At 36.0% G+C, this 26,505-nt stretch overlaps 1 protein-coding gene across 1 annotated transcript in view; it reads right to left on the reverse strand.

Moving 5' to 3' along the window:
• KIF16B (kinesin family member 16B) overlaps positions 1 to 26,505 on the reverse strand; it is a 222,028-nt gene that overhangs the window by 21,830 nt on the left and 173,693 nt on the right. Inside the window, exons 17-19 of the mRNA XM_044663419.1 lie at positions 26,259 to 26,347; positions 6,108 to 6,161; positions 3,053 to 4,411 (exon numbers count right to left, since the gene is read on the reverse strand). Of these exons, the coding sequence (XP_044519354.1) occupies positions 3,053 to 4,411; positions 6,108 to 6,161; positions 26,259 to 26,347 (1,502 nt within the window). The remainder of the gene's footprint in view (positions 1 to 3,052; positions 4,412 to 6,107; positions 6,162 to 26,258; positions 26,348 to 26,505) is intronic.

The raw sequence follows: 26,505 nt of genomic DNA on the forward strand, positions 1-26,505 counted from the left end.
TGTGGACTCAAAACTACCACACCAATGCAACTACCAACAATTTGGAAATTGGTCTTGATCAAGGACACATGACAAAACTAGTGGAAATGCGCATCGGCCATGGGTGGTGGGGGGTGCAGGAGGGGGGGTTGAAGGGGAAAGGTGAAGCATGAATCATGTAACCATGTTAAAAATGAATATTAATAAATGTTTTAAAAAAAAGATATATGTACATATCAGATTTTCAAATGAAGCACAAATAGGAGGGATAGCTAACATGCTAGTTGGCAGAATTCCAAAAGACCATGATAAGCTAAAATCTAAAATAATAAAATTCAACATAAGCTTTTATATTTGGTAAAAAAAACAACTACACAATTACAGGACTGGGGGTGTCTGGTAGACAGTTCAGGTTAAAGGCCCTGAAGCTTTAGATGACTAGAAGATACATATGTAAAGTGAATCTTGAAGCTGAAGTAATAGGAATCCAGTAGCCCAGAACAAGGAAGACTTAAGTCCTTCTATACTCTACCATGTCTGGTCAGATCACATGTGGAATATTATGTTCAGTTCTGGCAGTCACCTTTGAGGATGGACATTTTTTGGACAATTGGGGCATGTCCAAAAGAGAGCGACAAGGATGGTGAAAGAACTAGAAATGGTAGAAGACAGAATGAAACAACATGGGATGTTTGGCCTACAGAAAAGGAAAGTAGGACATAATTCAGATATGTGAAAGGCTACTATATACAAGAGAGATCTGAGGGCAGAAAGGGAGCAAGTGGTGGAAGATGAGCAAAGACAGACTGACATGAAGGAAAGCTTCCTAAAAATTAAAGCTGTCCCACAGGAGAGAGGGCTGGAACAAAAGTAGGAAAGGTGACCAGTTCTTATTATGCTTATGGGGGGGTGGGGGGAGTGGCCTATGTATGGCTTACTGTCCATGACCTCTGAAGCCCCTTTCTAATCGGGAGATTTTTGTGAGGAAAAAAGAGCTAAATATACTAGTTCTGTCTCTCATTAAGTAAACAATTGAATTAGGAGATGACTAGAACAACCAAAGCAATTTGTGAAAATAAGGTGGAGAGGAAGAGAGGAACAATAAGTCATCAATATGATGGAGGTGTTGGTATTCCGGAAAAACAATTGTCTCATTTATGAGACTGTTGGAAAGGAAGATGGACATAAAACAACATCCACCTGAATACTTGTGGTCCTTTATAAGTTCAGAAAAAATGGAGATCCATGAGGCAGAAGCAGTCAGAGGGCCTCATGGATGGGCAGAGATTGGAGTCAGGCCCTGAGTGAGGGAGAAGAAGGGAAGATTCCAGGGATAGGGAAGGCATGGAGCTGGTAGTGAAGGGAGCGTGACTAAGAAAGAATGAGTAAAGAACTAACATAAAAATGAGAAGAGGAAACTTCCCTGCTTGCTCTTACTCTAACTGCAAAGAAAATCTCTGGTGATGCCACTTTCCAAGTGGTTGACCATCTCCCTGCATAAAGGAGAGCAGCAGCTGTACTGGAGCAGCAGGCACCGGCTGGGAAAAGGTGACAGGATCTTACTTTGCAAACCTTTGAGTGCTCACTACCTATCTATCTGATCTCTGCTTACATGAATCTTCTATTTTCATACCTGCTAGAAGCTCAAATAACCTGGTCAATCAGTATACTAGGTTAAGGATTGGGCTTTGAAGACTAACCCCCCTCCCCCGCAAAAAAACCAGCAGCTGCATTATATAGCCAGGGTGCACTGGGACAGAACTGTCATGCTGCTCTCATGCTGTCAGCCTATATTACAGCTTAGCAAAATCTATTCCATCCAAATACATAAATCTAAAAGCAACCTTTGCTTGGCTTCTGCAGGTGTGCTGACATTGGAAAATCACTCCCACTGATACTGGAACATTGCTTCTGTTATTACACTGTCCTAATGCTAAACATCAAGGTAGTGAGAGAAGTTGACAAAAGATTGGAACATCAAGCTAAAGCTCACACTATGTTCTTATGTCACACAGCAGGGCTTGAGTTGAGAGCATGATCTCAGCTTTTTAGATGTCCTAGCTAGAGGAGCTTTGAATGTACGCTTTAGTTACCTAGTCTATCTCCAGGGGTTTTCTTAAACTGCTCACATATTTCCCTGCAAGTAATAGCTATATTCAAGAGCTAGGAGAGAGGACTTCAACCTTTAAACTAACAGATTTACCAAAATTTGGCTGGGAATTTATACAAAAATCCAAACTATAGAAATGTTCCCTACACAAACATCCCCAAGGCAGTCAGACATCTCTGGGCTTCACTGAGAGCCTCTTCTCTGTTCCCTTGTACTCTTAGCAGCCATTTCTTCATCACAAGTTAAGATTTGAAACTGAGGTTGCATGACTCTAGGCTCTGATAGCTTTTATGGTACCCCTATCACCCTGCTCCCACTAATCCCAAGCAAAGTAGATTGTCTATATTAAAATTTAACCTTTATGCCTAATGTGACCTATAACTATCTATATATAAAAGATGGACAGACAACACTTCATCTTTGGCATTGTGGACTAGGAAACTGCTTCAAATAAGACATAAGCAAAATTTTCACAATGGATAAAAGTGCCTTTGAATATATAACTCTGGTAAACCTTGTCTTCAGGGTACAAAATCACACTCTTGTGGGTATGAAAAAGTTGGTTACGTTCTCTAAATTGATCAATTTGCTCCTAAAGGTTTCATAAATAAAGTTGAAATTCTCCAAACAAAAATGACTATTAGCAGTCAAATACTTAAAAACCAAGGTTAAATTTATACATTTTATAAAGTGAAAAAAAGTAGTAAAGATAAAAAGGTCAAGATTAAAAAAATTATCAATATACCACAAGCCTCAATGTAAAAATACCTCCACAAGGGAATAGAGGGGGTGACTCCCCATCCCTACATTTTAAACTTTTGAAGGCCATGTGATTCTAAGAAAATTTTCCTCAGGTTTGAGGAAAAACTAAACTTAGCTTGTGCTTAAGAGAATAAAGAATATGCCTGACCACTGAAAAAGGCTTAGAAATGAAGGCATTTTCCCCATGGTGACAACCCTTACCTTTCACGGTTCTGTTCTAAGGCTTTTTGTTCGGACTCTAGACTAGCTCTGAGACCTGACTGCTCGCTATTATTGCTGTTAAGAGTCGCCAGCTTTTGTTTCTGCTCTTCAATCTCCAAATCCAAAGTGGAGCGGCGTTGGAGGGCAGTATGTCTCTTTTCCAGTTTAGCAACAGCTTGTTCCAGTGCCTCTCTTTGTTGCTTTTCCCTGGATTCGAGAATTTCTTTTTCCTTTTTCCTAACTTTCTCTTCCTGACGAGCAATATTGGCAGTGAATTCAAAAGTGGCTTGGAGTTTCTGCAGCTGGTTGGCATTGGCTCTGTACTGGGCAAGCTGTTCCTCTTTTTCTTCCCTTTCTTTCTCAACCAAATAAAGTGTGTTATCTAAGCCGAGAAGACCTCTGTCAAGGATTTCAAAAGCTCTTTGCTTCTCTTCCAACAAGACTGGCAAATGATTCTGTGTGAGGTACTGAAGCTGGCGTTTTTTATTCTGCAGCCTGTATTCTGCTGGCTTCATTTTCTCCAAGTCTTGGGCCACCTGTGTTGCCTTTAAGAGATTTTCATTATTTACTTTGAGCAAATTCAAATCTTCAGTGACACCTGTTAAATGCTCTAGAACTTCCCGTTCATCTACCACTTCTTTTTCAAGGAGATCTCGCTGCTGAACTAGATCCTTTTCCAAACTTATCAACTGTGCAAGTTGCTTTCTCTTGAAGTTCAGGAAATTAAGTTGTGCTTTCTCTAATTCTTCACCATCTTCTCCAACCTCCTCATGTCGGACTTCTTTAAATTTCAAAAGAGACCCTCTGATTTCTTCAAGGTCTCTTATTTCTTCTTCTAGCCTTTGGACATCTCCTCGCTTTAGGAATTGTATCATATCTTGTTTTTCTCTGACTTCCTCTTCAAGATGTGCAACAAGCAACAGCTGCTCTTTTTCTTGCTCTTCAAGTCTCTTTTTTTCCAGGTCAAACTTGGCACATTGCTCATCTTTTTCCTTTTTAAGTCTGTCAAGTTCTCTGAATATCTGTATCTTCTCAGCCTTTTCATTCTTATTGAGTTCTTGTAGCCACTGGAGCTCTTCCTTGACTTTGAGAATGCTTTCTTCTTCTTGCCTTTTCTTCAGAAGCTCAATCTCCTGCTGTTCTTTGAGCCGTTCCTCTTCAAATTTTTCTTTTTCAGCTAGCAAATCTTTTAGTCTACTCTCAATATGAAAGCTTCGGCGTTTCAAGCTCTCCTCCTGTTTCCTGATTTGTCGCTGTACTATTTCCGTTTCCTTGCGTTGTGACTCCACTTCTTGTTGCATTCGTTCTAATTTTGCTTTGTCTGATTTTTGTTTTTCTTCCATTTCTTCAATGAGCTTCCTAAAAATCAAAATATGAACATGTTATTGGCCAAGATGTTGAATACCTGCTCTTATCGCCCTTATTTTTTCCCAAAATGTAGAAAGTTCTTAATACCCATCATTTAAAAAAAGGAATTGTTATTAAAAAGCTAATCAGTAGAGCAGTTATGTATTTTTTTAATTTAAAAAATGTTACTTTTATTTAATAACTATTTTGTAATGTGCTATTAATAACATTATTATGGGAGGGGAAAGGCCTCTGAGCTTAGGACTTATATAAGAGTCAAACCAGAAGCATTTTATTTAATCCAAATATAAGAATCCTTGAAAGAGATAGTTCTGAAAACATCAAATTTAAGTGTCTACAGTGACCCATTCTAATTTAGAACAAAAACTGAAACCAAGAAAATCCACAGTTCTCCCCATCCATTCTTCTTTTCCCAAGTTCTGTTTATCATCAAGCATCTTGCTGTTTGTTTAGAATGAGTTAGGAATAGCAAATTACCTCTGTGCACATTATAAGAATGATAGAAGCTTATTACTGTATTCTAGAAGTACATAGTAATTAGAAAATTAGGAAAAAAGCATTTGTTAAAACGATAAAACTAAGTGATAGCCACATCGCACTTTAATTTGTCTTGGATGACAATATCTATCTTATGCCAAATCACAAAGAGAATGGTAGAGTTAGGGTTGTCTTTGAAGCAGTACAGTAGTGTAGTTACCTACAAGGATATTTATATATGGCTTAGGTTTTGTGAACAGCAAAACATCTGTTGCAGAAAAAGCTAAAAGGCAAGACAGGTAACAGATTACATAGAAGGTGATTATCCTGTTTGTAGATTATCCACAGTTTAGTAATCTCTAAACTAATGCACCCTCCTCATAGACTTGTGAAGATCATATGAGATAATGTTTGCAAAGTATTTTTAAACCTTAAATAAAGCATATGTAGATGGAATTTGCTCCCCAGAACTTACCCAGCATCCTATTTGTGTCCTTACATTACATGTGTGCACTATATGTGAACACACTGAAGATAAAATTTGGGGTAACCCCGCCCCTCTCAAGAAGAGAGCGTTCACATATAGCATACACACGTAACCTAAGGACACAAATGGGATGCTGGGTAAGATAGTTCTGGGAAGCAAATTCCATCTACACAAGCACTATATAAAAGTCCACTATCATCATCATTATCTTGATTCCTCTGTGCTCTGTTTTCTGTGGTCTAGTCTTTGCTCATTAAAAAAAGGAGTCAAAGCTTTTTATCTATCTACAGAGGCAATTGTTCACAGAGAGAACAGATTATTCAAATATCTCCTTCAACCATTTCCCCTCTCTTCTACATTTCCTATCCTTGAGCAATTTTAGATTCTTAAATAATTTTAGGTTCTTAAATAAACACAAAAGTAAATATCTTAGTAATAGGCTCATGAGATTATAGATCTTGAGCTGGAAGAGACCTCAGAGGCCTTCTAGTTCTATTCAATATTTCAAGATCAGAATATAGTAATGAAATAGTTTCTAGAATCCTATGTTAGAAGCTTTAGAATGCAAGAAAAACAAACATTTTCAGAATATGTATAGAGAGATGGTATCCTAAAACTCAAAATACAAATTAAATGTCATGTATGACTTCAATAATTAAAAAATACAACAATAAAAATAAAAACAAAAATTTCAGAAGTGGCAAAATATCATATACACCTTACCTTTTATTTTCTAACTTTTCCAGCTCCTCACGCTGTTGCCTCTCGAATTCAAGCCTAATAAAAATCAAATGTAAATTAGTCACTTGGGGATAATATATTTCTTTATACTGCTCTAAGAATAAATGCACACACACATGCACACACACACAAGCATTTATACATATTTTATAAAAAAATAAATGTCAGTTTTTAAGGTGTTATTTTAATTATAATGTATTAGTAAGCTTTTAAATGTTTTATTTGTTCTATAGCTACTGAAAAATATCCTTTTACTACAGTTAGAAATAAAATGCTGTATTTCTGGGTTGTATTCAAATTGAACTGTAAATAATTTTCTTGAGAAAAACAATGTATTTAATTATATTAGAGTTAAAAATAAGACCTCTAAATGATAAGTACTGTTACTGCATGTCTACATGTCTACTACATGCAGATGCAGTCACCAATAAATAGAAATTAAGTTTCTCTACCTTAGACAGATTGGTCCTTTAACAGGAAAAAGACTGCTAGGGAGGTAGAGAGAAAGCAAAGTAATGAAAGGAATTAATAGGGAAGAAAATCATCAAGAGAAAAGCAGTCAGATACTTTAATACCCACAGTTATGCACAAAATAAGATAACTTTTTAAAAATTAATATTTGGCAAAAGGTATTGATAAGACTGAAGTTAAAACCCATGAGATTTGTATACTTTAAATGAAAGTCACAATATAATTCCAGTTTAAATAATAATGCTGAAAACAATAGATCATTAAATAAAATGTTTTATCTATTTTCTACCAAATTACCAGCACATATCAGTACATACAATAAATACAATGATTCAGTATTTTCTATAGCTTAATAATAGGGTCATTTAGAAAACAGTAGCTATTAGTGCTATATATGTTCTATAACAATATTTAACAAGGTTACTTACAGAACTGGAAAAGAAGTTGAAATCATTATTTTCTAATCACTTTGTTTTATAGTAAGGAAACTGAAGTTAAGAGTGGATAATAGGTGGTAGCTGGGAGCCTCAACAGATTGAGAGACAGGAGGTACTGGATTCAAATGAGGCCTCGGATACTTCCTAGCTGTGTGACATTGGGCAAGTCACTTAATCCCCATGGGAGGGAGCAGGAGAGGGGGGAGAAGATTTAAGGGGGAGGGGGGGAGAGAGAGAGAAATTGACAGACACAAGATGGCTCAGGGCATAGAAAGCCAGGCCTAGAAGTGGGAGATCCTGAGTTAAAATTTGCCTTCAGACCCTCCTTGCTGTATGACTGTGGGTGACTCACTTAACCCCAAATGATACTTGGTATCAATTCTAAGACAGAAGTTAAGGGTTTAGAAAAAACAAACAAGAAAATGATGAAGTGAATTGCACATGGTCACACAGATTAGTTCAGAGCTTTAGGACTAGCATTAGAGCTCTTGACTTCCAGTTCAATGTTATGCCACAAACTCATTACAATAAATTGTCAATTCAAGACAAAAATAAAATTTCAATTCAACAAACATTTGTTAAGTGCCCACAACATACATTTTCTCCCCATGAAGTATTTATCTTGGAGTCTCAGCCGAGGCTGTTGGGAGCAGTGGGAAAAGGAGAAAACAGGAGCCTGCCAGGCCAAACAAAACAAAGCGGTGGAGATACTCAGGCAGATGGGGCACCTGGGAAACACATGCAACCGGACCTCAAGAAGCGGTGGTTTGTGGCAGCTTCGTGGCTCAGTGGATGGAGAACCAGGCCTGGGGATGGGAGGTCCTGGGTTCAAATTTTAACTCGGACCCTTTCTAGCTGTATGAACGAGCAAATCACTCAACCCTATTGCCCAGCCCTTACCACTTTTATGCCTTGGAACCTATACACGTAGTGATTCTAAGATGGAAGCAGGAGCAGCCACGGTTCACTTAACGCTAAATAACAACTCTCTTATGCGATTTTACTATGAGCTGGTATTTGGTATTTGATAGAGCACTTTTAATTGTATTAAATCTTCCTGTCTCTCCAAACTACCTCTCAAATAGCTGATATTCCTGACCTGGCCATATCATTCTCAATCAAAATGATCCAGAGGTTCCCAATTGATAAAAAGCTGGGGGGGCGGGGGGGGGGGGAGAATAACCTTCTGGCAAGAAAATAACCCTCTTTCTTTGGGCCTAGTCTCCTCCCTGCTCAGTTGCTGCGCCTTAGCCCTGGGGATCACCGACTTTCTATTGGCCCTCCCTCCACCTGCCTGAGCTTGCCCAGCTCCTCAGCTCCCTATTGGCCCTTTCACAGATCCCTTCCCCGCCTCTTCTCCGCCTCTAGCTCCGCCCCCCCCAGAGTAACCGCCTCATAAATAACTCATTAATTAATCTCGAAGCCATTTCTAGAGCAGCTGCTACTGATAGATCCAATGTTCACAGGAAGAAACGGAGGCTTAGTAAATAATTAGTAAATAATCTGAATTGGTGGGCAGGTTAGCATCAGAGGTGGGACTTTTCTTTCCAGTCCTGGCTATGTTGCCAACTACTCCTACCCTGGGGACATCACTCTGGCTCTGAACCCCAGAATCAAAGGGGGTTCGTTAGGATAAGCTCTAAGGTTTCTTCCAGCTCTAAAATTCTATAAAAACTGTGACTCGGGTTACTGATTCCTAGAAGCCTTCAGTTTATAAGAACCACCACCAATTGGAGATTCTTAGAGCACATGGCATTTTTTCTCATTGATCCTTAGAACAACCCCCAGAGGTAGAATAAAGACAAGATGGCAGACATTCCTATTTCACAAGGTACAAAAAAGCCTCAAAATATTCAGAAGTCATTATAGGAATGAATTCTGAGAAACACATCCCTGGACTCTTCCTTCATGTTTACAGAAGCATAAGATCCTGGATCTGGAACCGAGAGGGAAATCAGAGGCCATCCAAAGATGAACTGAGACCCAGAGAAATTAAATGAATTTCCCACAGTGACATATGGAGCTTGCAACAGAGCTAGCATTCAAATCTATGTTCTCTGACCCAGTGTACCATGACAGGAAGGATTGCTATGGTGGGAATTGCACTAGATGTGATTTAGGGCCACTATTTCTAAATAAAGAGAAAAAGTAATCATCACCTACTAAAAAAAATTAACTGAAAGGGCAGTTAGATGGGTCAGAGGAGGGAGAGCCAGGCCTAGAAACAGAAGGTCTTGGGTTCAAATATGACCTCAGACACTTCTAGCTGAGTGACCCTGGGCAAGTCATTTGACCGCAATTGCCTAGTCTTTACTCCAGTTTTATCTGGGAACCAACACACAGTATTGATTCTAAGACGGAAAGTAAGAGTTTTAAAAAAAGTAAAATTAACTGAAAGCACATTGAATTTCCTTCAAAAATAAGAATCCTTAAAAAAATTAAAAAGTTTTTAAATCTTAGCTCAAGCCAAAGAAAAGTAAAGGCTATAGAGAAAAAGTCATAATCTTGTGATTAGAGATAACTGTTAAACACAAATATTAACTTGTTGCAAAAGGTGAATGATTTCTGTCAACCAAAACATGTTACTTATCCATATCTAATGATCCAGCTCTTTCACAGGCAGAATATATGAAAAAGATGACTTCATTATATTATGAGGAACAAATCATGAACTTATCTTTCAATATTGAAGAAGGTTAAGTCATTAGCATACATTGGCATAGTTTTACTTTGCCATGAATACAATTTTTACCTTTGTCCAAAGGAGTGCTTTACAATTTTTATTTGTCTCCTAATTAATTGCTAAGATAGGTATTTTAAGGTTTAGTTTATGATGCATGCAGGTGGGGGTGGGTGAGCTGGGGGGGGGGGCATATTTGTCTTAATGAGAATGAAAAGTCCAACCACCAATTCAGATGGAGAACTAATATGTAATTTATATTTCAAAAGAGCTACTTGAGCTACCAGAATGTAAAATGACTTATCTATGGTCACAAAAAGAGTATATGTCAGAAACAAGGCATAAACCCAGAGTCTCAGACTTTAAGGCCTCCATTATTTCATGCTGTGCCTCAATCTATTTGATTATTCATAGTTTACTAATGAATAAACTGACCCATAGTAAGTTTAAATAACTTGATCACAAAGCTACCAATCCAAATAGAAATCCATGCCTTCTGATGTCTTAAAGTCCAATGTACTTTCTACTGCAAGATGGCATTTGGGTGAATTCCCAAAGAGTGATTTTTAAATGAAATATATTTTATTAGAAACACCCCTTTCTATTAAATTTAAATATCACTTCTAGCAATACATTTTAACATCGTTAGGGGGGCACTAAAAAATATGGACGGAAATGTCTCATTTTATATCATTAAATCCAAAGTAGAGGTGATAGTAAAAAAAAAAAATTCTAAACAAAATGCAAATATAAACATTACAGTCCTGCATTTTGCCCTTGTAAGAATTTCTGTCTCTGGTCTGACTATGATGGAGACAAGAGTGCAGGACATAAGTGTAGTTAAATATAAAAAGTCAAACAGAAGACATTAAGATGGCAACAAGAAATACCATATTATAACAACAATAAAAACCGACAGATTTTCTTAGCAAGTCTCTTGCCATTCTGCTTTTTCTGACAGTATTGTGGTTTGATTCAAGAGACACTGTCAGAGTTCAGAGATAGTTATCCATATGTATTGCTATGAGCAAGAGCTTACTTTCCAGTAACTTTGAAATTTGGCTTCAGATACTTGCTAGTGGTGAGATCGTAGACAAGTCACTTAACTACCACTACCTAGTCCTTCCCACTTTTCTTAGAACCAATACATAATGCTGATTCTCAGGCAGAAGATATGGGCTTTAAAAATAAATAAATATAAACAAACAAATAGTATCATTCTGGGAAGGAATCTACAGGTTTCACCATACTGTCCAAGGGGTCTGTGACACAAAAAATGCTGAGAAACAAAGCTGAATTTAAGTAACAAAATCACTTATACTCTTACTATCAGAAAATCTATCTTTTTCAGGTGGCTGATCTCAATATTGCAAATAAGGAAAGGTTTACCATTCACTCATTCAACTAAAAAAATTCATTTTAAGTATCAGAGTAACACAACCCAGCATAGTCTATAAATAGTGCTGAATTTGAAGTCACAAAACCTGATTTTGAGTCCTGAATTCTTATACTCGCTAGCTACGTGACCTTAGACAAATTACTCTAACCCTCATTTCCTCTTCTGCAAAAAAGGGAATAACAACTGTTACCTAATATCCTTCACATGACATATGATTTGATCCATAATTTTAAAATGCTATCAAATCTATTACCTCATTTTGTCTTTGTAACAATCTCATGAGGGTTAGAGGAGAATTACCTTTGTTTTACAGATGTGGAAATGAAGATGAATAAAGATTCAGTGACTTAGTAATATATTGAGTTAAAAGAAACATGGAGATTAAAGACTAAAAGACTACCAATCCAAGAAAATCTACTAAGTTAACATACTATTTGTAAGAAATCTTCTCATTAGTGTACATACTGTCTCTCTCTTCTCAGATCCCTATAGAATATAAGCTTCTTGAGGGCAAGGACTATTTTGCTTTTGGTTGTCTATCTTTAGCATACTGTCTTCCATATAACAAGTAGACAAAGAGCAGCTCCTTAGCAGTCAATAAAGTGCCAAGCCTAGAATCAGGAAGATCTGGTTCAAATCTGGCCTAAGGCACTTCCTAGTTTATTTAGTACTAATAACTAGCATCTAAACCAGAAAGGTGGGTCATGAACATATTATTACTGTTTAATTAATTTTAGTTGACATTTTTAATTTTTATTGTGGGAAGCCAATTAGAGAATAGATAAAAATCTGAGACTCCTCTTTTGACCCCTTTTGTGATGCTTGTGATTTCTTGTAGAAAAGTACTGTGACCTTATTGAAAAGCTTTAAGTTCCTAGCAAACTTGAATTTAAAGGGTTAACACTGTTCCCCTATGACCAGGAATGCTGCTGCCTGGTATAGCCAAAGCCAAAATCTTAGCAGGGGCAATTCGACCCTGAGAGGGATGCTCCCCAACTTGGCTTCCTGATAAGAAGCCAGTCAAAATTCAGCCTTGGCCTTGGTCTATTCTGAAGCCAATGTTTTGTGTTTTGATGTGACATAATTTGTAACTTCTGCGCATCTGCAAAGTTTGGGGGGGGGTTCTTTTGTGTGAAATGAGTCTTGAAATACATATAATAAACTCCATGCTCCTGGTTTTATATTATCTAAATTACCCCTATTTTTCCCTAAATAAAAAAAATTGTTTCCTCTGCTTTAGTGAGGGGGCTGAGGCTCAAAGTGGCTAAGTGACTCACCTAAAGGCCACACACTTAAGCAGCATAGATGAATTCAAGTCTTTTGACTCTAAGTAAAACCTTAACAGTGCCTGGAATCAAAGTCCTGAACTAAGATATTTAGTTGAGGTATGCTAACACTAATCTTTTATTTGGAAATCAAGAACTCTATCCTCTAATCCATTCTCTTTGGGCCTTAAAACATTTTAAACATTCAAATGTCAACTTAGATGAAAATTAAATTGGGGATTGTATATTGTTTTTCTATTGGCTAGTGTTTGAATCTATACTAAGAAAAATCTATCTACAGCAACAGCAAAAACTGAAGTGCAGAATTTTACAAGTCATTTTAACACATTTTTACTCTTTTCATATTGTATGTGTGAAAGACAATATGCTAATATGCTCAGCTAGTCAACACTTTTAATGTGTGTGTCTCTCTTATTATACAAAGGCATGGAAATGGGTAGAGACTGAGAGAGGGTTATCTCCTCATTTTGCATGATCTTTTACTCCTAGCACTGCTTTGTCAGCCCTTTTGTTATTGAGATTTTCAAACTAATGCTAGCTCTTCCATTTTCTTATTGTCTAATTGATGCTCCTTTATCCCTTATTAAAAAAGAGAGAATTAAAAACAGCTCAAGGATGTATTTCATGGAAGCCAAAGAAATAACTGAGAGTATACAACACAGAATAGCATTGTCTCATCTTGTGCCTAATCTAGCTAGATGCTGTCTTCCTCATCCAAACAATTAGTCATAATAAATCTTTTTAGTATGCTAAACAGGTATAGCATCCCTAACACAAGCTACATATGAACCCTCCCAAAACCTCAGTGGCCATTTAGTCTAATACATCCCTAAATAAGAGCTCCCATAATATCCCAAACCCATGATCATCTAGCCTTTGCCAGAAATCTTCCAGTGATGGTGGAACCCACTATTTCCTCAGAGAGCCCAATGTACTTTTGCATAGCAATTTTTGAATCATCTGTCCTTACAACAAACTGAAATAAACCACTTTTTAGCTTCTACTCACAGTGCCTAATTCTACCTACTGGGATCAAAAAGAACAAATCTAATTATTCTTCCACATGCCAGGCCTTCTAATAATTGGAATCAGCTGTTATCTTTTTCCTAAACCTTTCAAGTCTTCTCTACTTCACACTAAATATTCCCAGTTACTTCAACTAAGTCTCATATAATGCGCACTCAAAAAGCTTTACATTTCTGATGCCCTTTTTTTGGATGCTTTCTAACTTATTTTCAAGTTCCTTGTGAAATGTGGTGCCTAGAATGGAATACAATATCCTGGTTATGATATGAACTGGGAAGAGTGTTGTAAACCTATCACTTCTCTGAATGCTAGTATTCTCTTAATATCCAAGAGTATATACTCCAAGAGCATCCAAGAGAATATGGTAATCAATGCTGTCGAAAGCTGCAGAGGTCCAGAAGAATGATGAATATGAAAGACATCCATTTTGACAATTATCAGATCACAGGTAACTTTGGAGAGGGCAATTTCAGTTGAATGATGTTACCAGTAGCCAGATTGCAAAGGGTTTAGAAGAGAGTAAAAGGAAAGAAAACAGTTTAAATGGCTTTGCCAAAGAGTTTAGCTTAGAAGGAGAATTATCAGATGAATTACTGATGAAGATGGCAAGATCAAGTGAGATTTTTTTTTTTGTAACGACGAGGGAGACATGGGCAAATTTATTACTAGCAAAGAAGGAGCTAAGCAGGGGTCAGCAACGTATGGCTCTTTCTGCAGGAGCCATAAAGTCAATTTTTTTTCAGGCACTGTTACAGGAGCGCACACTGTGAGCACTGTACAGCTCTCACGAAATTACATTTTAAAAAATGTGGCATTTATGGCTCTCATGGCCAAAAAAGGTTGCCGACCCCTGAGCTAGGGGATAGTGGGATGATTGTGGAGACAACTACTTAAGAAGGGTTGAAAGGATCCAGAGAGCATATAAAGGAGTTAGCCTTCACAAGGAGAAGGACTAATTCTTTATCTGAGACTAGAGTGAAGAAGACAAAGAGGGAATATTCTAGATAATATGAAATGAAGAAGAGTAAAGGAGGAGCTCTTGGGAAATGGACTCAATTTTTTCAGTGAAATATGAATATATGATCAGCTGATCAGGAGGTAGAAAGAGTCCTACAGGAGGTTTTAGGAAATAAAAGGAGAGCTCTCATTTATGGGAGCAAAAAGTAGGACAAAAAAAGGGATTTTCCAGTCTTTAAGTGACATTATAAAGTATTCGCATCACAATTATTTGGCTTTTTTTTAATGAAAAGAAAAACAAGAGTGCAACAAATTATATAAGCAAGAATCAGAAATAGCTAAACTGGATATAGCAGTGTTAAATAAACACAAGAACATTAATTACTTAGTGAAGACTGCTTCCCCAAGTATCTTAGGAAAGAATTCCATATTGGCAAGAATTTCTGTGAAAACATAAAGTAGTTTAGCAGAAATTAGGTTTAAATAAACATCTTTATTCTTGCCTAAAGTTTCACTCCACTCAATCCATCCTTTACACGGCCAATATAATTATCCCAAAATGTAGTTATGATCTAATTAATACCTCCTCCCTCTTTCATTACACTCAGTAAATTCTGGTGGTTTTACTATTTTTGTGATTAAATATAAGTTCCTCTGTTTATAGCTATCACATAGCTTGGTCCTTCCATACACTCTGCTGGCCTACTTGTTGTTCGAAATGCATAACACTCTATCCCTGTGATTTTTCACTAACTATATATATATATATATGGTCTCTAGAAAGATCTCTATCTTCACCTCTGTGTTTTGCAAGCCCTAGTTTCCTTTCAAGTTCCTCTTTTTTCTGATCCTCCCTGTGGCAAATCCCAATACCCCTTCAATGTTAGCTTATATTTTGCATTATATGTGATTTGTGGTCTTAAACATGTGTTTCTTATATTCTATATCAGTACATGTTTTCTGTTCCATAAAAATGTTAATTACTTGAGGGTAAAAAAAAGTCTCCATTTTTGTGTTTATATCCCCAGTGTTTAGCACAGTGCCTGGCAGATAGTAGGTGCTTTTAAAAAATGTTCAATTCATTGATCTTACATAATATGCCACAATACATTTATAATGGAAATGTAACAAGTACAAAATGCCTGAGCATTAAAGATTTAGAAGAGATCCACAGGTGCCTTTTATAGTAAGACTAAGGTAGAAAGTCTTAAACAAACAAAGGATAGGACATCATAAATGAAAAAAATAGATAACTTTTATTACATGAAATTAGTAAGATTTCATTTTTTAAAACCATCAATGCAGATAGAATAAGGAAAGGGATCAATAAAGAAAATTCTTGCATCAGATATTTCTGATAAGAGTTTGCTATCCAACCACTATCTAATACAGGCACCTAACACAAGTCATTTTCCATGGATAAATGGTTGGAGGATATGAACAAACAGTTCTCGAAAAGAAAAATGTCAAAATATTAACAACCATAAAAAAGGAATGTCCTAAATCACTCAAATTAGGAGAACTGAAAATCAAAATAACTCTGGGGTTTCATCCTTGCATCCAGCAAAGATGACCAAAAAATAAAAATAGTGTTAAAGGAGTTGCATCAACAGGCAAACTAATAAACTATCTTTGGAGCAGAAAAGCAACTTAGAATTATGCTAAGAAAAAAAATGGAAAAAATCATACTCTTTGACCAAAAGATCTAGCCAAAAGTGATCTTTTATATTCACATAACCTACACAATTCGAGCTTAGTTTGATACATAGTACAAAATGTTGATCTAATTCTAATTTCTACCAGACTTCTTTGCAATTTTTCCCCTCAGAAAGTCATATCAAAACTGAGTCCTACCTATAACACATTATCTTCATGGGTTTATCAAATACTGGCCTAGTATGTGAAATTACTTTTGTATTTAGCTTATATAATCTGTTCTACTGATCTACTTTGCTATTTTTAACAAACACCAAATAGTTTTGATGATTAGTTCTTTGATATGCTATGGTTACTTACTTCATTTGTACTTTTTCACATTATTTCCCTTTTGAATCTTGATTTTTTTTTGTTCTTCCAAATGGATATTATACTCCTGTCTAATTTAAAACTACTATGACAACATAGTATATATAGTATATAATTGTACTACATATTAGATAGTATACTAATGTGGAATAAAAAAGAAACTTCAAAATGCTGCCCTACCATGTTATACACAGGTTCCCCAATTTAAACAGTTACATTTTATACTTTGCCTATTCTCTTCCTTGCTAGAAGTGCTTATTTGCTTGTTTATGTAGAATATTATAAAGCTATCATTCATTTATAAAAATGACATGACGTAATTCATACCATATGTGATCTGATTTGTTTCTCTAGCTTTGTGACAAGCTCCTCCCATTCTTACTCCAGGATGCCATGACAAAAAGTACTTCTTCCCTTACAAATGCAGTGTGGGCCAAGAAATGGAATGAAATTGGCCTCCATAGGTACAGATGTGCCATATTAGCAACTGCCTAAACAAATGACTTGCAGACAGTGGTGATATGTAATGAAGCAAACAAAGTATGGGTCTTAAAATAAAAACCAGGCTTCCATTTAAGGCTGAGTAGGAAAGGACATTTATCTTCATATCAATCCATGCAGTGGTTTAAAATAAATCATCTTGGACACCAAATTTCACTTGAAGTAATGTCATTAGCTCATTTTGTTTACCAAGTCAGTTTTAGAATTATTTCCACCATGCCTAGAAACTATTGACAAAACTATCCAGATAATGGAAATCTAAATTTCAGATTCTTTTTTAAATTTAACATTTTTATTTACTTTATCTTCAAAACCATACAGTGCACAGCAAGCCTACAGTTTAAAAGAGCTCACTATGGAATCACAGTGATAGGGTAAGGAGTCAGCTGTTAATGTTAATCTATCATAACACATATGATAAAAGATAAAGTCCAGAGGCATAATATTTTCCAGCACCCCTTTATCTTAATAAGCTATGGGCAATCAAATTAGTAAATGGTTCATGAAAACAAGGATGACTGAGATGAAACTGGAGAAGTTGGAGACAACTGGAAAAGAAGAAGAAACAAATCTTGCAGCAAACCTAGCATTTAAAAAAAGGTGGGACGTTATGGAATAAACCAGCAAAGACAAACAGTAAAAAACCATTAGCTAAAACTCAGTGTGACTATTAAAATTACTGACAATGAAAAGACAGCCAAAGACATGGAGAAGACTTCTATGCTTGAGGTCAACAAGACAGGTCAGAACAAAATTTAGAAGGTAACAAAAAAAAAGGAAAAAGAAAGAAAAAATGGGAATTACTAAGACAAAAGCTGAATTCTCTAGTGGCTTTTTTCTTTTATGAACCGAAAGAACAAGGCCTTCTGGAAGATACAGCCACTATAAGTATTATCTTCACCTAGATCCAAATATAATGGCTGACCCCTACTCTACATCATTATGAATCCAGTGAGGAAAAGCCTTAGGTACCTTACACAAATAGTCTTTTCTTTTATGTCAAAGAAAATGAAAGAATCTATCCTCTTACTGCTTGGAACCCACACAGATGTAAACCTTAGCTAGAAGCAGCTAGGTTGCATAGTGGATAAAGGGCTGGGAAGACCAGAGTTCAAATCCAGCTCCATTTAGATATTTAACAGCTATCTGACTGATCCCTGGACAAGTAATTTAACTGTTCTAAACTTCAATATCCTCAACTGTAAAATGGTGATGATAATAATAACCCCTATCTTCCAAATTATTATGAAGATAAAATGAGATATTAGTCAAGTGTTTTGAAAACCAGCAGCAAAGCTCCTAAAGACAAGAATTATCTCTATAGAGTTTATTTTAATAGGATATCTAGTTCAGTAATTTCATTCCAAGTTATGGTACTTTAATCATAAGGCTTCTAGTTGTCCTGCCTCGAGAAATCAACTTCATCATACAAATGCATAACTATGGCTAGTTGCAGAGTGAAGGAAGTGGCCAGGTGAAGAATTTTTCTTTTATTTTCAAAATGGAAATGAACCCAGAATTTATGGAATTTCTTTTATGACACATTCAAGAGGCTGTAAGAGCTCTGAACCTTGCCAAATCAGCCACCTGTTTCTAATCCCAGAGCAAAGTGGAGGAGAACTACAACAGTCAGCTTAGTCTTTTCTTAAAGACATTGTGTCATTTGAGGGGAGAATGTTTCTCCTGTTGGGAAATTACTTCCTGGCAAAGAGACTGACTGGGCTCTGGTCCAAAATGGGGCTGGTTCCCAAAGGAAGCAACAGGGATGCCAGCTTCATCCAAAAATTCTCTGGCACCAAATGGCCATGCATGTGTATGTACAAATCATAGATTTAAAGAAGATTAAAATGGTAGCCAAAAACAAGTTCAGAAAACCATAGGCCAAATGATGAACTTGACTTTGTTAATCTGAAAGGGAAGAAAATGGATTCTCAGGTGCCAAGATGACAAGCAGCTAGTTTTACTTTTAAATGTTTTGAAAGCTGAAGGTAATTCATAGCATGTTGATTCAGCCAGTCTTTTGAGAAATTATTAGTACTGAAGAAAAGAAACTCCTTTCCATCCTCTATCACCTATTTTTTTAAATACCTGGTTGCTTTTGGGAATAAAGTTGATTTCACAGGATAAGGGGGAAAAATTTTTTTGAAAATCAAACATCTTCACATTGGAGTCTTATTTTGTTTGAAAATTTTAAGGTGAGACAAGAGGATTTAAGTTGTATTTTTAAAAAATAGCCAATAGGATTTTTCTGAGAGTAATACCATTATGCATAAAAGTAAAGAAACTCCCCAAGCATGACAAAAATGTAATAGTTTAAAGAGCTCTCAGCCAATTTTCATATTAAAGGACACAACCATAAAGGAAGTAGGGACTGGCAGTGAAGTCATATTAGTTATGGGCCAAATACTGGGAGAAGTAAAATGGTGGAGTAAGAAAGCCCTGTCCTCAGCTTGCCAGCTGCAAATCTCAGATCTGTCATTATTAGCTGCATGACCTTGGGTAGATCATCACAGAGCAATTCAAAGTTTCACTTTCTTTACTGAATAAAGAGATATAATACCTGCCATTTTTAGGTCATAGGGTTACTTGTGAAAATTAAATGAGATACCGGATGGGAATATGCAATACAAAGAGTCAAGCTCTATGTAACATAAGGGGTTTTTTTTTCCTCCAATAGATTTTAAGTTTTTGAAAGGCAAAGACTGTTTTCTTTCCTTTCATGTCTCTCAGAATGGCTAGAACACATCAGTGTTTCATAAATATTGGCTGAAGTCACCTGGGGGTAAGCTCTAGCAGTTTTCATTATTACTTGATGAATCCAAATGACTGAGGACTGGGGGAGGTAATGGGAACAGAAGCACCCAAACCATCATCTGGCATACTCAAACAGAGTATCTAACTACATACACCAACTGATTAGTTATAAGACAACCCAGTCTAACCAGATCAAAATGCTAAAAGAAAGAATTCCAGCTGCTCCAAAATCCTTCTCTGATTTCACATTTTGGTAACAGAATATACTTTTTTGACACTTAAACCAAGGGAGCATAACATTCAGAAGATCTTACAAAGCTGGCAAAGCTTTGAACATAAATAAGGCAATGATGGATGGTTCATATATAGAGAGAACCAGTTTGGTCAGAAAAATTCATAATTAGGTCAGATGCAAGGTAAACCATTTTCAGACCACCAAGAAATAGAGGGTTTATAATTTCTGAGGATGGAGGAGAGATCCATGTAGATATAATTAGAGATTCTTGGAGAACTGAACTATCAACAGGGAAAAGGACTCCAATTTGCAAATCTTTGACTAAAGCCTAAGGCACCAAATATGAAGTATCTGCATATAGTGTGAATAACTACAAATCATGATTTGTATACTGACTATAAAAGTTAGAGGGCAGGAAAATAGGGAAAACAAAATATGTATTGGAACCCTCCATGGTGCTGATTAAACCCAAGGAAACAGCAATGATCCTTTTACTAACATCACACTTTCCTACTTCAAGTATCACAATGAGCTCTTTCTCTCCTATGTACTATGGATAAATGTTTGAAGTTATTAGTTCTTATTTCTAGAATGTCTACTTAAGATTAAAGCAGAAGGGAAATGCTAAAATCAAAATCAATGAATTATTATGAATGTTTTCTAAAATCACTTTCAGCACTTTTGTCTCATGTGCAATTTTTAGAATCTTAAAACAATTTTTAAAGGAGGTGGCTTCCTTAAGACTTGTTGTGGAGATTAAGAGCCTAAATCATTTGGTTTGGGTCCTGGTCCTTCAATAATTACCTCTAAGACTTCAGGTGAAGTCCCCCCCACCCCAACCCCTTCCTCGACTCAGTTGTTGCCCTGGCCTGATTTAAAGTTTTCTCTTTTGTGAAGACTTAGTTTTGGCATGGGGACAAGTTACATGATTTCTGAGGTCCCTTCCAGCTCTAAATTCTATTACTTTTATGATAGTTCTTATCACTTGTTAATTCAAAAAGAGAAGCTATGAATTTCAGATTCATTTTCAGTTCATAGGAAAGAAAATATTCCAACAAAATTCTACTATGACGAAAATAGAGATATATATTATATTGTCCTGAATCACACTGCATTTTCTGGCAATGAAATTTGATCTCCTAAGACAAAACATTTACTGGAGCACTCTTTTATATTAGCCTCAGGATTAGCATATATTTAAAAGTTTTGGTGAAGGTTAGTTTGTGGTTTTTCCCTCAATGAATATCAGGATATTTTCCTCCAGTTTAATATGGATCAGAAGCCAAATCTGAATAAAAGTGATATAAAAGTGCCAGTAAGTCTCTGTCATACTACATAGTGTATATTTTAGATATGGTCAGTAATTTTGTATGTTCTGATATTACTTTTTGTAACTAAAATAAAACATTTTTAAATAAATTGTTAATTATGAGAGAACTTTTCCTTACATACTCATTAAATGTTTAATATATCGAACTGAACAAAACTTAAAAGAGTTCATTTAGTGCTCGATCTCTCTCTCTCTCCTGTATTTCCCTATATATTCCTCTATCTCTATTACAGACATGAATACATAGGAAATGTATTAATTATTATTCTTGTCCTTATATGGATGTGTGTATATATATATGTACATATATATATATGTTTGTGTCTGTAAGCATACATGTAGATTTATTATTCTTTTGTAGAAATAACAATTGATTTCCTACTTTAACTATAACTCAAAAATTTGTCATATAACTTTCTGCTGAATTATTCTAAAATACTATGTTTCTCTCCAGCTCAAACATTTGAATACCTGCCCAACCTCAGGATCAAAGCTTCTACTGGCTTTTCCCTACCTTTTTGGATCATCTTCAATTATTCTCCAAAATGAACCTCCACTCAGCTAAACCAGTCTACTCAGTGTAACATACTTGCTCTCCTCATTTCTGGCTCCAAGAATTTCTTCATTCAAATAAAGCAATCTGTGTTACTTGTATTACTTTGTTCCTTCAAATACATTAGGCCTCAATTAGATGGAAACTCTTACATAAAAGTCTTCCAACCCAATGAAGCAAAAACTAATTCCTGCCTCCTCTAGATAGATTCTAGGTTGGCATTTAATAGTTCTGATAGTTACAACCAGGTGTAAATAAGAAATGTCACAAAAATAAAAGACTTGACTTTGGCCTGAAGACATGAAATGAGATGACATCATGGGTCAAGGTATATATCATGACCAAATAAACAATCAGAGATGAAAGAGACAAAATGATATACAGAAGATATCAAGAGGCAATTTCCTTTACTTGCTACTTTCTTGTTAATGGTAGCCTTTCAAGCTACAAGGATATTTGGATCATGTCCTTCTTCATCAATGAATGAAAATGTTTATTAAGTTCATACTATGATAAACATTGGGCATATAAGCAAAAAAGGCAAGAAAGTTCTTATTCACAAGAACCTCACAGACTAAATACAAAAGATGATACAAGAAAAAAGAAGTTCACCTTCAAGGCAGAAGGAGAGGTCTGGAAGTTCTAATGGAGCAATTGTGGAGATGTTACAGTCCAGAGGTCTTTAGATTAAATAAGTAGATAATAAGGCAATTGGGTGACACAGTGGATAGAGTATCAGGCCTGGAGTCAAGAGGACCTGCATTCAAATTTGTCCTCAGATACTTCATAGATCTAGTTACTTAATCCCATTTGCCTAGTTCTTGCCCTTCTCTCTGAAGAGTTGTTACTAAGACAGAAAGTAAGATTTCTAAAAATAGTAAGTAGATCAGATGGCAGTGTCATGAAGAACCCTGGAAGCAGAGATAAGCCTGGTGGACTTCCACTCAGTAGAAAGAATAGAGTTATGAATTCCCATCTCATCTAAGTTCTGAGAGCAGTCAAGAATCAAAACAAAGGAGAGTGGAGGAGAAGGGAGTCTCCTACTGGCAGGTCCTCTTTTCAAGATACCTCAGATAGATTCTGGAATGTGGTACTGGGTCATGTATTTCAGCATCTGGGAGCTTGAACATCAATCTATGGCTTCCACTTCATTGCCCTCATCCTCACATTTAATTATATATTAATTCATCTTATTTCAAGTGTTTCTTTTATGGGTTTTGACCTACCCACATTTGACTGTAAATTTCCTAAGGACAAAGACTATACCTTCCATTTTTTTACTCCCCACAGCATTCTGCCCAGTCATGACCACATAATAATCAATATTTCCTTATTTATTTTTCTTTCACCCTAGATGACCAATAGGCAATGCAATTTCATCCCTACATTTCAAGCTGAGGGTTAGACATCATTTTCACAAATTTACTATCTAGTTTTGAAAGTCAACTAGTTCAACTGATCCCAAGTAACAAATAGGCCTTTCATTACTCTTCCATTGTGAACTGTGTTTTTTCATTTAACCTCAAAAATCTCTGTACATGGTAAGTTTGTAATATTCAAATAAGAAATAAAAGCAAGAATATAGCTTTAATTCAGCATGATTTTGTCAAATTACTGGAGCAAAAAAAAACTTTGTAATAAGATATTTACTTTTTTATAAATCAATAAGTAATTTTTTCAGTTATATTTTGATTTATGAGAATTTACTTTATAACAGGTTGTAAAATAAGAGTGATAGTATGTTCACATGACATCTGTACAATTATAAATCTTGCATGTGTCATATAGGCAGAGAGAAATCTTTTTTTAACTCAATCTATGAAAACAATATATAATAGTGTTAATAGTGAATATGGAAGCCATCTTCTATGCAGGTTTAGATACTAAGATGAAGGCAGACAAGTATGAGCAGCCTCATGGCATAGTGAATATGCACTGAACTGGGAATCTGAATCTTGAATCTGTGTTCAAGTTTCTAGTGAGATAGATACTAACTGTGTAACCCGGGGCAACTTAACCTCTTCGTCAGTTTGTTATCTGTAAATGAATACAAGGGCAGGGAACTAGAATTAATGTCTAACTTCATGTCTTACTCTAAGGTCATTTGAAGCTCTAAATCTATAATCTTACAACCCTGAAATTATGCCAACTTCCCCTGGCTGTACCCATGAGAGTACCATTAGCCACATGAAGGTGGGGAGCCCATCCCCTTCCTCTTCCAGACCCCAGCTCTCTTTATGAAGCACCTACTAAGAACTGGGCACTCTTGGCTAGATGCTGAACCACCCCATTTCCCCAACACAAGCCCCCTCTCTTTTGAAGCTCACTCAGAAGTGGAATCATCTCTGATTGTTACCTCCTTTCAAACAATCATTAATTAGTCAGGGGCCATCTGCCCTAGCAAACCTCATCATCTGATCGTTGTTTCACCTGCTGGACTCTAAATAGCTCCTAGCCTTTCCATATGCCATAAAGCTGAGCCTATCTGGGGCTATCTCCTCCAAAGAGGATGAAAATGCCTGAAGAACAAGGTCTGCCCTACTTTTGTATTTATAACCCCAGTGATTAGTACAGTGCTTGGCACACAGTCTTTTGCTTTTTCTGCAAGTTCAAAATGTGGTTAGGTTAAAGCAGTCCTACTGAGGATGATTTTGGGGATTATCCACTGACCAGAAGTGCTTTTTATGAAATATCCCACTTCAGAGTTTTCTTGCCTACATACTATGTGTGAAGTTCTTGGATAACTGACCACTTTGTACCCAAAGACACGATTTGATAATAACCTCTACCAGAATGACCCATAATTCTTGAACTAAGTTTCTGCCTTGGAATTTAATTAATATGAGAAGTTGGGGCATTTGGGAGGATGACTTTTTTTAAAAGAACCTTAACAATTAGGCAGTGTTTTAAAGCACATATTCTTGCGTCTAAAAGCTGCTATTAGGCATTTTCCAAAGCACCCAGAAAAAGGTAAGCAGGTTAAGTATCTCTAACCCTCAGAACATAGGCAATTAGATAATGATTTGGTAGAAGGTTAAAATAGTATGAAATTTATTACTAACCTTTCTGACTCTCAAAATGTTGAATGCCAGTTAAACTACCAAAAAACACTTGAAGTAACAGTCACTGAAAGTGACAATAATGATGCAAGGTAATGTTCAGATATGACATTCAGTCTTGGGTCCTATGTGGATTTGTTAACATTCTAATATAGCAGTCAGAACCATTAATTTAGTTTAATAACATTAAATAGATATGAATAGAGTATTTAAACTGGAGTACTCCCTATAGATTGTTAATATTTAAACAAAGCAATCCTATAAGCTATTTTATCTTGGTTGTAAGAACACACATTTGCTAGAACTGTTCTAATAAATTTAAAAGACATAACTACCATAGCAGCAAGTCCTTCAAAAGTTATCATTCATCTACCCATATGCATGTACTCTCAAACATCAGAGATATAGTCTAGAGCTCACTTTATGGCTTTTGTACTAAAATATAAACTTCTACCACTAAACAGTAAGTTATGTAGCAAAGGAGCTATTTATAGCTTTCTTTGAGAAGTCTGCCACTGATGAAGAGCCAGATATTCTGAAGCAATAAATCTTTACCAAAAGTAACACAAAATGTACTGGATTAGGCATCAGTAAATTTGAACTAGAATCCTAGCCCAGCCAAAATGATTATGACACCTGGGGTAAGGCATGTGACTTTTTCTCTTTTCTATAGAAGTGTTGGATTAAATGATCCCTAATATCCCTGACTGCTCTAAATTCCATTACACAAGTGCATTTACTTGTCTAACAACCACATTCCTTGTTAGCCATTACTAGATAAAGCATTCATTCTATGGACCTTATGGGCAGTATTTAATTCCCATGTGAAGAAAAAAATGAAACCATGATTTCAAAAACTGAAGTTACTTGGGAGACTCTAGATTAGTATTCTTTTGGTATGCTGATCTATATCTCATAGGTAAATAAATAAGAGACTTCATGAATGCCCATTAGATCCTTAGGGACTCTTATTCACTACAAGATGTGGCTCAAATATTCTGCACTAGAGTCACTTAGCTACATGACCTCTGATGAACAAAAATATTCACAGAATCATAGACTCATGGATCTTAGAAATAGAATAGCCCTCAAGATATCATCCCTTTCTTTCAGGCATAGAAAATATTTTTTCCCCATTTAACAGGTGAGGCAACTGAGGCTAAGAGGAGCTCAGTGATTTTACCATAATCACAATGTTTATAAGTCAACTTATTCAATCATTATTCTGGTACTCATTCTTTCCCTTGTGGTCTCAAAAGGTGAATACTGGTTTTAGTGTTTCACATGCTCTTGCATTGGAACCTAGGAAAATCTACTCAAAATACTTGTCTCAATGGCTAAAAAAATGAAAAGCAACTCTATGACACTCAAAATAACAATGTAATTAATAATAAAAACCATAATTCTGATAATCACTTACCCTGGATTATACAACATGACAGCTGAGAGGTTCTCACATGACTTTGAGAGGTCAGTCATCGACAAACTGAAGGAAGACAAAAGTCCACTCTAAGAATAGAGAACAAAGCACATCCTTTAACTTTTTCAATCATCAAAACCTAACAGCAATATTTTCTAAATAGTCTTTTTTATTGCTGAAAACAAGCATACAAATGAGAACTATCCACACTTCAAGAAGTTTTTACTTTTTCAGTGTAGGTGGTGGT

The sequence above is a fragment of the Gracilinanus agilis genome, chromosome 2 (assembly GCF_016433145.1).
Source record: "Gracilinanus agilis isolate LMUSP501 chromosome 2, AgileGrace, whole genome shotgun sequence".
Classification (NCBI taxonomy): Eukaryota; Metazoa; Chordata; class Mammalia; order Didelphimorphia; family Didelphidae; genus Gracilinanus; species Gracilinanus agilis.